General features: G+C 40.3%; 1 protein-coding gene across 1 annotated transcript in view; it reads right to left on the bottom strand.

Moving 5' to 3' along the window:
• KIF15 (kinesin family member 15) overlaps positions 1–12,616 on the bottom strand; it is a 53,384-nt gene that overhangs the window by 32,259 nt on the left and 8,509 nt on the right. Inside the window, exons 5-14 of the mRNA XM_023764186.1 lie at positions 11,770–11,807; positions 9,904–10,001; positions 8,391–8,570; positions 7,138–7,347; positions 6,103–6,228; positions 5,816–5,938; positions 3,633–3,756; positions 3,037–3,113; positions 2,587–2,796; positions 1,329–1,506 (exon numbers count right to left, since the gene is read on the bottom strand). Coding sequence (XP_023619954.1) covers positions 1,329–1,506; positions 2,587–2,796; positions 3,037–3,113; positions 3,633–3,756; positions 5,816–5,938; positions 6,103–6,228; positions 7,138–7,347; positions 8,391–8,570; positions 9,904–10,001; positions 11,770–11,807 — 1,364 coding nt within the window. The remainder of the gene's footprint in view (positions 1–1,328; positions 1,507–2,586; positions 2,797–3,036; positions 3,114–3,632; positions 3,757–5,815; positions 5,939–6,102; positions 6,229–7,137; positions 7,348–8,390; positions 8,571–9,903; positions 10,002–11,769; positions 11,808–12,616) is intronic.

Below are 12,616 nucleotides of genomic sequence, written 5' to 3'. Positions count from 1 at the left end.
GCTTATTGGTCTGATTAAAAAAGAGAATTAACTTTATGATCTCAACCGAAAATTTTAATATAAAAACCAGTTTAAATTTAATTGCAAAGAACAATGTAGACAGTCACCACTTTGGGCCTGGGCCACATGACCTGGCAGCCGCCATGTCAGCCACATGGCCTGCCGCTTCCCTGGGGGCCGCCATCTTGAAACAGCAAAGGCCCCTCCCTCTGATTTAGCCAAAAAGGACTGTTTTCTCACTGAGGCAGGATGGAATTTCAGGGGTGGAGCTTTAAGGCGGAGTTTTACTACGGAAATGTGGATGGGGGCAGAAAGTGTGCTTGCTTCTCGGATTTATTTAATACTATTTTTAAAAAGATATTTTTAATGCTTAATTAGCAATCGAGGTCTTAATATAATTTTAGTGGTATGATAGACCAATGTTTCTGAGCAGTTGGCTTTATAAGGGCCAACAATAGAACTCGTATTCCTTAAAAAAGGCTAAGTCATTTTTCCAATCTCTTAAATCTAGAAAACACTGCTTTCCTTAAACTAAGGACAATTAAAGGTTATATGTTCCCTCCCTAAACAAAAGTTAAATCGCTTATGTCAAAGCATTAAAAGGGTCTGATAACAGTAATCCAATTTCTGTGATCCCAGCCAAAATTTCAAAACCAGAACGTGGAGGGAGTGTTACTCGACATCTATTGCCCTGGCTGGGTAGCTCAGTTGGTTAGAGCATTGTCCCCATAGGCCAGTGATGGCGAACCTTTTGAGCTCGGTGTGTCAGCATTTTGAAAAACCCTAACTTAACTCTGGTGCCGTGTCACATATAGAAATTTTTTTATATTTGCAACCATAGTAAAACAAAGATTTATATTTTTGATATTTATTTTATATATTTAAATGCCATTTAACAAAGAAAAATCAACCAAAAAAATGAGTTCATGTGTCACCTCTGACACACGTGTCATAGGTTCGCCATCACTGCCATAGGCCAAAGTTGTGGATTTGATACCTGGTCAGGGCACATACAAGAATCGACCAATCAATGCATAAAAAAGTGGAACAACAAATTGATGCTTATCTCCCCCTCTCTCCCTAATCAATCAATAAATTAAGAACAAAAACAAAGATATATAATGGGTAGTTCCTTGCTACATCTACTAGCCTACATTATTTACTACTCTGTGATTTTTGAGAAAAAAGGATAGAACATGACTTTTGATTAACATAAAAGAAAAAGTATATATATAAGAAATTAGCATACCAAGTCTAAAGGCAATATAAAAGGCCTTTAAAACAGCCACCCGCCCCAACAAGGCATGTATACAACAATCACTTCTTACTTTTGTCGTTTTTCTCTGTGCCAGATACTTGAAGGAAAGCTTTCTCTAGCTTTGCAATGGTCTGCGCATCCACCTCTTGGGCTCTTTTCACAGACTCTGATAATCTTAGTCTTCTGTTCTCCTCCCTGAGGGAGTGATTTTCCATAGCATATTTGGCAACTCTGGGGTGGTGCTCTATCTGTATGACACAGAAGGATTTTAGACTTAGTCCTAGCTGGTTTGGCTCAGTGGATAGAGCATCAGCCTGCGAACTGAGGGGTCCCTGGTTTGATTCTGGTCAAGGGCACATGCCCAGGTTGTGGGCTCGGTCCCCAGTGGGTGGCATGCGAGAGGCAGCCAATCAATGATTCTCTCATCATTGATGTTTCTTTCTTTCCCTCCCTCTCTGAAATCAATTAAAAAATATATATATATATATAAATATATAAATAAAGGATTACAGACTTATATATATGCACAAACATGTCCTTAATGAACAAGTCTTTCTGAAAACCTGTTAGAAAACATTATGAACTGCTGGTGGTAGCCTGCTGCGACTACCATGGAAAGCAATGTGGCACTTGTGATCTCAGAGTGAATATGTGCACATCCTACAACTCTGTGTTCTAGGTTTAGGTCTGCACCCTTGAAATTTTCACCTAGGGCCCTAGGGAGTAAGCATAGGGTGTACATTGCAGCAAACTTTTCATGTAAAGGAGCCTATTTATATTAATTACACAAAGCAAAGAATAAGGAAACTACTGACCAGGACTGAGTGACCTCCAAGATACACTATGTGAAAAAGGGAAGGTGCAGAAAAGTGTGTATGGTAAGCTGCATTTTTCACACAAAAAGAAAAAAAGGAAAAATATCCGTATTAGTTTGAATATGCATAAAACCTCTGGAAAGATACATAAAGCTGAAAACCAATTATCTTTGATTTTTAAAGATGTGCCTGTATTAATTACCCATCCTTCCCAGGCAAAAGGAAAAACAAAAACAAAAGAAACTTTAAAGGCTGAACTGTAGAGAGACTACTGCTTCAGATAACCTCCAGGGCGCACTGGGGCGAACTTGACTTGACCTGCTGGTTAAAGAGCTTTTCCCTTCAGTTTTATTATTTTAGAAAATGGGGGACAAAGAGCCGGGGATTGTGCAATCATACTGTCAGGTTAATTCATTTAAAACAACCCCACTGTGTTACAAGAATGTGGTGACAAATTTTTATTTGCCTGGGACTTCTTTGACATGTAGAAATACTGCAAAGGTCATGACTCACTTGTTCTCGCAGAGTCTGAATCTCATCCCTTAATTCCGACAGCAAACGATCCTGCTCCTCGGGCAGAAAACTTCCCCGCCCTTCCTTGTGGAGCTTCTCCAGGCGCATTATTTGATCCTCTCGGAATTTCACAATCATCTTATTAGATTGAATAAATTTCTCTTTTTTGAGGGTGAGGTCTTCTAACTGGGTAACTTTTTCTACCAGAAACTTAAGAAATTCATAATTTGGTTAAACATGAAAAGTAATTCACCTTCCCTACATTTTCACAAACTAAGAAACAAACATTAAATTCCCATTTAATCTCAAAGGCAAAATTAGATTTTTCACAGCCTTCCTTTTTTTATTTCCTGTCGGCATTTACTCCATTCAGAAAGGCACCAACCACATAGTAAAGCCTAAAGTATCTTGCATCCCCCCCCGCCCCTTTATACAAATTCAGTTTCCTACCTTCTTCTCCTGTTCAGACTTCTTAAAGAACAACATTGCCTCTTTGAAATACTTCATGTAATCAGTCTCATCTTTCTCTGTAGTTGATCCAGTGAAAAAGGGAAAGGGGAAAAATGTTTATCTTTCACATTTTATGACTAAGAGATGAGCTAAAACGGCCTTTGACTGCCTGCTCTCAATTAATCTAAAAGAATCAAACTATTATCAACAGATCACGGATTTTAAATTAACCCAGTCCACGTATTAGCTATTCTTTGAAGAAAAGCCTCTCTCACTCAATTTAGTAAACATATAGATAACATGTGATGTAACCGAATCTTAGAAGTGGATCAAAATGAAATTTATTAGTGTCTTTTTAGCAGTTTTAATATTCAAAATTACTTCTACTCCCCCTTCCCACATATCTCACAGAACTCAGTACCTATGGAATTGGTCTCTGGTTACAAACTACCATGTTCCGATGTAGGTGAAGTAAACAGACACTTGGGGAAAAGTTTGGGAAGCCTTATTGTGTTGTGCCTGTCGTTGGGGGGTTCCAACACTAATGTCCACACATGGTCTTCCTTCCTCAGGATAAAGAACACTGCCCATCTTACCTCTGGTCAGAAAGCTTTCTGGTAGTATCTGCCCTACAGTGAGCTGGGCCAGCTGTTCTTTGAGCCTCTTCACTTCAGCTTGGAGCTGGCTCACATTGCCTTGGGTGTCCTCATTTACCACTGCCTGTTCAAGAATGTTTTGAAAGCATTAAAAGAACATTTTGTGGCCCTGGCCAGGTAGCTCAGTTGGTTAGAGTGTTTTCCCGATACACCAAGGTTGCCGGTTTGATGCTCCATCAGGGCACATATAAGAATCAACCAATGAAAGCATAAATAAGAACAAATCAATATTTCTCTCTCCCCCTCTAAAATCAACCTGCCAACAGCTATCAGCCCCTCACCCAGGCTGGCCAGGCACCCCAGTGGGGACCCCCAACCAAGATGGCGGCCGGCAGCCACGGAGCTGAAGCGAGCAGGAGGCTTGGTTTCTCCAGTGATGGAGGAAGCCAAGCTTCCCGGCCGGCTCTGAGCTCCACTCAAAGCAACAAAGTTTCAATTATAGAAGGTAAATAAACCCCAGGCCTAAGCTGCAGTCGGACATCCTTAGCGCTGCTGAGGAGGCGGGAGCGAGCAGGAGCCAGCTCTGAGTTCCACTGAGACCTGGGATGGACCGTCCTGCACCATGGAGAAGAGCCAACTCTGTGATGGCTGTAACCATCCCTCTGTCACGGCACGCTATAGGGTGTGATGACTGCAGGGCTGGCCTGAGCACCATCGGCTTGGCAGAAACCACCCTCACCAAAGGAATCCAATCCTGTATTTCCTAACAGTTCCTCCTAAAAAGAAGGATTAGTGTTACAGCTCCATTTTTGTTTCACTACCATACTTAATGCTCTTTTAAAGAAATAAATCTTTAAGAAATTTTCTTAAAGAAAATGTCTTAGAGACCACATCTAAGAAGTTGAAAAAGCCTACAGGGTGATGACATGAACCAATAGTTGAGTACCAACCAGATAAAAGGGATCCAATTGTGAAATACCCAATTCTCCAGTGAGGGAAAAGCCCCAGGGAAAAGATCTGACTAGCTCACCCTTAAACCAGTCCCAAATATCCCAGCCACTGCTCTGCAGCGACTTACCATTGAGAGTGACTACTGTAAGGCTCCTGGTTTTGTTGTTTCATGTGTTAAGAAGCCATTCTTAGTTGCTTCTGATTCTTAAGGCCAGCTCATTATAAGGCACTCCTGTATATTCTGACATCATTGTTACATCAGTGACCGCATAATGCTAATTACTCCTGTGGTTCTCTACTCTCTTAAAACTTCTAGTAAGTCCCAAGAGGTTCTAGGGTCAGGAAGCTCTAATGATTTTTCTCCTCATATTACAGATACCTGACAAGGGGGTCATAATCCAATAAAATGAATGAATGACTACACTCTCCTGACTTATCCAGGGAAAGAGGCAACATTTTTACAATAAGATACTCAGGGAGTCTTCTTTGGGGATAAGAACGATCAACTTCTCCTTTGAAAGACAGAAGAAATTAATCTTCCAACTTCAGGCACTACAATTCTTTCCTTTGGGACCAAAGAGGTCTCCCACCTCTCCAACTGAGCGGGGAATCCTTGGTCTTTTGACAATCTGCACCAGGACTGGGGCCACATGCAGTCTGCTGCCTGTTGTGGAAAGTTTAGTGGAGCACAGCCAGGCCCATGTGCTGACATACTATCTATGGCTGCTTTCTCTAACCAAGGCAGAGGTCAGCAGTTGGGAGAGACCACACAGTCCAGGAAGGCTAAATGTTTACTACCTGGTCCTTTACAGGAGTTTCTGACCACTGGTGTACCTGAATATGAAGGGACCTTCTTGTATAAAAGAAAAAATGGAGAATCCTTGCAGTTATAGGCAAAGTGAAAAACAAGGTTTGTCAACATCATCAAATTATTTTCAGGGTGAATCCCTATCACCACCCACCAAAACACACAGCTCTGCTAGCAGGGTTTAGGTACATAAATTCAGTCTCCAATCCTAATGACAAAGGTAAAACGTTGCCTTCCCTTAATAAAAAACTAGGCAAACAATAACAACCATAAGACCCAATCTAGGTCTCAAGTTACATGAGCAATACAGAAGGCTAGGAAAGATGAAGTAGAAATCTTTCACAGTGACATAAAAAGCTACAAAAGTGAGATACTGCAAGCGTAAGTATTTTTCTAATTTACCTCATTGTACTCAGCATTTTACCTTATTTTTAATCAGCTTGGCCCTTTGAGCAAAATTCAGCGTTGATAGGGTTTCCCCAAAACACCTGGATCCAGGATGAACGTTTGCGATGATGGCTGTCTTGGCATTACCTCCAAGGGAATCCTGTTTAATGATATGAATGTACACATTTTCAGGGGAGAAACAATAAGACTTTTTAAAGCAAATAAAATGTACACTCTTACCACCAAGGCTGAGAAAATATCCAACTATCAGCCATAGTGGGCATAACCAAAAGAAGCGCCCAGGAGCCCAATGATGTACTTTACCCGGAGTAAGAAGGTGAGCTTGGAATCTCTGTAGCAAATATGCCTCTGTTTTCCATTTCCCACATCCACAAGGGCTGTAATCACTTGGCCCAGGCAGCTCAATGATCGGTTTATGTTACCGGCTTCCTAAGGCACCAGGGAAAAGGACAAAAGTTTAGGTGCACTAGTTTCTTTTTAGTATTTTGAATTAAAATATACCAGCAGGGTGACAATTTTGAATTGAAAGGCAAGTCAGGAACATTAAGGATAACTTAACTTTTCAACAAAAAGATGTCCTCAACTATCCACTAACCTTTTCCTATTTGACACACACAGCGATTTTAGTATTCAAACACAAAAATCATGTGAAGGAAAAACAATCAATGCCAATTTATCACTGTAATGGTTTTAAATTAATCTGTAGGGAAGGCTAAATACTTGGCCTAGACCTAGGCCCTGAACCCCTGAATTATGAACAGTATAGTTCCTCTTTCTCCTTATGAACTTGGCAGCTCCGGAACACTTTTATAGATCAGGCTTTCTGCATGAAAACACTCAAAATTTTTCTCAGTGTTTGGAGTAAAGTTGGCCAGGTACTCATCCTCAACGATCTATGGCTATGCCACCTTAAACCGCCAACCCAACCCATCCAATGACCTATGCTGAAATGCCAAATCAGTCTGTGTCCACAATAACCTTTAAGATGTCCCCCAGTGTGGCATGTATCCCTGGTCCTTTCTCCCTGTCCAGATCCAGACCACTCTGAGAACACAACTCATGAGCTACTTCTTTCCCATGCTTCCTCTAAGGAGTCCATGCCACACCCTGCTTCCTCTGACCCCTGCGGCCACTTGTACTATATAATCCCTCCTGGATGAATTCAAATACCCTTGCTGCTGACAAACCCGTCCCACGTATGTTTACTGTCTACAACAAAAATGTCTATATCTTTCACAACTTATTATTCCTTTGTAGTCCTCACAACACTTAGCTGGGTATTGATATCTATAAGAATTCACACACAAGTTCAACTGAAGACCATAATTCCATTCTTACCTTCAACCTCATCCCTTCTGCATGGGTGTCTCTTTGCCTTTCAGATCCTGCTAAATCCACCATATTGAGTAGGGAGGTTCGTATATTTACTGTCTCACTGCTTTTCTCCATTGACTCTATTGTAATCGTGAAGACTGCATGAGACCTCGAGGATTCTCTATTCATTGATGTCGAGGCCACACGCCTGTTTCTCCATCCTCCAGACAACACCTGGGCAAAAGGAAACAGATCACCACAACTTCCAACTATACTTCATCACTAACATCAATAGAAAAACAATAAAAAGTAGTGAGAAAAAATACTGGCCCATCAAGGAACATATGCAAAGTATTTTCCTTTTTGTCCCCTCTGTGTTATGGAAAGAGAACAAATGGAATCAGAGGCACAGGATCTAGAACTGGTTTTGCCATTCTCTATTTGCATTAACAAATCACAAAATCCTTCTGAAGCCTTCCTTTCCCTAGACTATGAGAAAGTTAGACAAGATGAACCTCAAATTGACCTTCATGCCCCGTTTTGTCAGCTTGTTGGGTCCACCAAGTATTTGTTCTCTCTTCCTATTTCCTATGGCAAGGAGGACATGAAGGTTCAGTCTGAGACTCTGGAATCAGATGAACATGAGGTCAATCCTTGGTTCTATTACTCACTAGTTGTGTGGCGTGGAGCCAGTCCAACCTTCTCACAGCTCAATGCCCTATTTGTAAAATGGGATTATGGGTCTTACCCCATAAGGCAGAACATCTCAATCTGTAATATGCATACTAATCACTTGGGGATCTTGTTAAGACTCAGATTCTGATTTCATAGGTGTGAGGTAGAGCCTTGGATTCTTGTAACAAGCTCCCAGGTGATACTCACAGTCTGAGAACTATATTTTGAGTAGTAAGGTCATAATATGTACAGCTGATTTAGAGATCAGAGATCCCAGTAGCTCCTCAAAGGAGCAACTCCCAGGAGGAACCACTAAAGAAATACAGACTCTATGAAATGTCCCCGGGTCATCCAGTATGGTTTCAGTAGTGCCTGGCTAGAATGAATAGCACCAAAATAGTGCAAAATCAAAAGTCGCAAAGTTCTATTTTAACTAAAGGGAGTATAAAACACTGTCATATTGTTTTCTTTTCCTCTCATGAACATTCTGTTATGCCTCTTCAAAATATTTCTAGTAGCTCAATTCTTGCTTTTGTTGAGATCAAGGCGCATTTCACAGCATGCTATGGTGTCCAAGGATCACAAAGTTCAAGGCCGGATACCTGATAGGCTCCAGCCGCGGAGGTCACCACCTGCTCCACCGCACCAACAACAAAGACGCCCTTCTTGATGTGCTCCCTTAAGTACAGTCCAGCGGATGCAGAGTCCAGTAGGTCATAGATCTGCTCATTATAGATTTCAATAAAGGAACACTTACAAAGGAAACTCTTCCCAGCTCCAGCCTGTAAAGAGAAGCCTGGTTTAGATATATTATTTTTATGCATTCATCCCTATCTTTCATGAGCACTCATCTTTCACTTGCTTCACAAGTGTAAAATTTCTACAATCTTATCCTTTACATCATAAAAGATACCTAAGAGTCAGCTTAAAAAAACCTAGGTAACTAGTTTCAATATATCACTATATTTTATAGAGCATTGCTGTGGTCCCAAGAGCCCTTCCAGAGGTGCTGAGAATCAAGACAATGAGATGGGAATTGAGCAGTCCAGTTGGGCAATTTCATTTTTAAAAAATATATTTTAATTGATTTCAGAGAGGAAGGGAGAGGGAAAGATAGAAACATCAATGATGAGATAGAATCATTGACTGGCTGCCTCCTGCATGCCCCACACCCAGGCATGTGCCCTTAGCTGGAATTGAACCCAGGACCCTTCAGTCCGAAGGTCAACACTCTACTCACTGAGCCAAACCGGTTAGGGCGGCAATTTCATTTTTATCTGTCATATATTGGACTTCCTCACAAAGTTTTACTTGAAGCAAGTGTTATATACTGTAAAAGACAAAAAATATTTTAAAAGCCTCTCTATAGAATTTTCAACCACCAAAATGCACGGCACTAAACACTTTGCTGACATGCAATGTGTGTGTCTAACTGCAGTGGCTAGGAACAGTTTCCACAAAGAAATAAATGGCAAAGCAATGTTACATATCAGCCTCCTTAAAACATAGAATACTAATGGCTGTTAAGCCTGGAAATCACCAAGCTAAAGAACACATCGTGAGAATGGCCCAACCTGGGAGCCAATGGAAGAGGGAAGCCCACATCCAATAAAGTAAAAACTTTTGACCAGTTTGGCTCAGTGGATAGAGCGTCAGCCTGAGGATTGAAGGGTCTCAGGTTTGATTCCGGTCAAGGGCATGTACCTTGTTTGCAGGCATATCCCCAGTAGGGAGTGTGCAGGAAGCAGCTGAATCGTTTCTCTCTCATCGAAGTTTCTAACTCCTATCCCTCTCCTTCCCCCTTCCTCTCTGTAAAAAAAAAAAAAATCAATAAAATATATTTTAAAACTTTTGAAAATAAAACTCAGAATCCTTAATTTTATCTTAAGAATCAACAGTTTTAGGGCGGGGGGGGGGGGCGGAGAAGGACACTTATGTAATACCCTTTGTAATACTTTTAGCGAAAAATAAAAAAAATAAAAAGAAAGAAAAAAAAAAAGAATCAACAGTTTTTAATACCACACTACCTGTACAAATTGTGACAGCCACCTCCATGTATCATGACTAGAAGCTAACTTCTCAAAATAGAATTGCTTTATTATTACAGTGTTTTACCTTATCTTTTTCACGATCAATTAAGGAAAATAAATATTCAAAACTTCGTGGGATTACTCCTCTCAGGTTATGAGAAAAATTATCAGATTCAGATGGTCCTAAAAAATGAAAAAATACATAGCTGTTCATTTTTGTTCATATTGTAAGAGTTCTTCAAAATGAAAACACAAATGCAATTTACACAGAAATAAGATGACACAAATGCAATTTACACAGAAATAAGATGACACATTATATAATCAATTTTTTTTTTAAATATATTTTATTGATTTTTTACAGAGAGGAAGGGAGAGAGATAGAAAGTTAGAAACATCGATGAGAGAGAAACATCGACCAGCTGCCTCCTGCACATGTCCCACTGGGGATGTGCCCGCAACCCAGGTACATGCCCTTGACCGGAATCGAACCCGGGACCTTTCAGTCCGCAGGCCGACGCTCTATCCACTGAGCCAAACCGGTTTCGGCTATATAATCAATTTTTAAACAATTAAAATTTGGGTCTGTGAGAGATCGAGCAATAAAACCTGTCAATGGGACTGTAGGAAAGGCCCACAAAAACTACTAACCAAGTTTAAAAAATAGTTGTCTAATAAATTTAAAAAAACATCTAAATACCAAGCTTATAATTTTCATTCCTGAAAGGTACCAAAATTAGCAGAAATACCAAACAAATGTACTTTACATGTTACAAATAACATTGGGTCTCATGAGCTGACCTACATACATTAGCCATAGGCTCCTAGACTAATTATTCCTCCTCTCAGAGTTGTTAACTATAAAATGGGGATAATAATGATATTAACTATCTCAATGGCTATTACTAAAAATTAGCATTAGCTGGTTTTTTTTTAAAATATATATTTTATTGATTTTTTACAGAGAGGAACGGAAAGGAATAGAGAGTTAGAAACATCGATGAGAGAGAAACATGGATCAGCCGCCTCCTGCACATCTCCTACTGGGGATGTGCCCGCAACCCAAGTACATGCCCTTGACCGGAATCGAACCCGGGACCTCTCAGTCCGCAGGCTGACGCTCTATCCACTGAGCCAAACCGGTTTCGGCAGAAAAAACTTTTAATAGTATCATTATCTTGGTGTGCTACAACTGGAATATTTGAAACAGTCCTTGTAAAGTGTACCTTACAAATACATATCATAGAGGCAGAAAAATGCAAGTAAATGAACAAAGAGGACAAATAATATTAGAGTGTGCAGGTAACGTTATAACATTTTCCTGTGAAATAACATAAAGATATTCAGCATACTTTTAAATATATATGTGTATGTGTGTGTGTGTGTGTGTGTGTGTGTGTGTGTGTGTATTGATTGATTTTAGAGAGGAAGGGAGAGCGAAAGAGAGATAGAAACATCAATGATGAGAGAGAATCATCTATCAGCTGCCTTCTGCACGCCCCACACTGGGGATTGCTTGAAACGATGCTGAAAGAAGCCAGACATAAAAGTGCATACAGTAAAGTTTCATTTGTAAAAGTTCCAAAACAAGCAAAACTAATGAGTAATAGAGTACATATTTTAGGGGATAGGGTGGGGATAGTTGCTGACTAGGAATATGGATCTAGGTAGTGGTTATACAGGTATATAAATATGGAAAGTCATTAAACCCAATTTAAAGATGGTTTATAAGCACCTACTTGTGCTAGGCATTGAGCTGGGAATAGAGCCATAAACATTGACTTTGCTTTCATGGGAACACCAATCTGACAGAAGCCTGGGAAATAACCCTAATTTTATGAGGTCAACATCATGTATGTATAGAGATTATGCTTTCCCAAAAATGTGCTAGGTGCTTCCATCACAGAAGGAGTAGACTAAGCCAGCAAATGTTAATCATGAATTTACTTACCCATCATAGTAAACGTTTTCCCTGAGCCAGTCTGTCCACTGTAAAAGGAATGTTAGACATTATTTTACACGTGAAATTTAGAAGACCACCCTCCTATTAAAGTAGTATATGAATTTTCCCATAAAGAGCTGATTTTCTTTCTTATTTTGAATTACATTAGGTAAATGTGAATGACCCATTTTCTTCATCCTCTATTTTACCACTAAGAGCTAACCACTGTTGTCTGGTAATTGCTTCTGGCTTATACAAAAGAGCCATCAGAGCTTTCACGTAGTTTTTATTTTCAAAATTGGAATGAAGTTCTAAAGGCTGCTCTGCAACCTGTTCCTCCCCGCCTAAATTTTACCTCAGATATTTCCCTGAGTCAGTAGAGATCTACTTCATGTTTTTTAGCTGTATAATATTAGTATTCTTCAATGTATCGCAACTTATTTAACCAGAACAAACTGGACCTGTGTTTCCAATTTTTGCTACTTTAAATAATGCAGTAATTCCTTTCCTAAATTCTTCCTTTAAGATACTGAAGTGTTTCATTTAAAAATAAAGCAATTTTCCTGGCTGGCATGGCTCAGTGGTTGAGAGTCAAGCTTTGAACCAGGAAGCCACGGTTCAATTTTGTTGAGGCACATGCCTGGGTTGCACACTCAATCCCCAGTGTGAGATGTGCAGGAGGCAGCCAATCAAAGATTCTCTCTCGCCCTAACCGGTTTGGCTCAGTGGATAGAGCGTCGGCCTGCGGACTGAAGGGTCCAGGTTCGATTCCGGTCAAGGGCATGTACCTTGGTTGTGGGCACATCCCCAGTAGGGGGTGTGCAGGAGGCAGCTGATCGATGTTTCTCTCTCATCA

The sequence above is a fragment of the Myotis lucifugus genome, unplaced genomic scaffold (genome assembly GCF_000147115.1).
Source record: "Myotis lucifugus unplaced genomic scaffold, Myoluc2.0 scaffold_319, whole genome shotgun sequence".
Taxonomy (NCBI): Eukaryota; Metazoa; Chordata; class Mammalia; order Chiroptera; family Vespertilionidae; genus Myotis; species Myotis lucifugus.
This window is presented reverse-complemented; position numbering and strand designations above follow the sequence as displayed.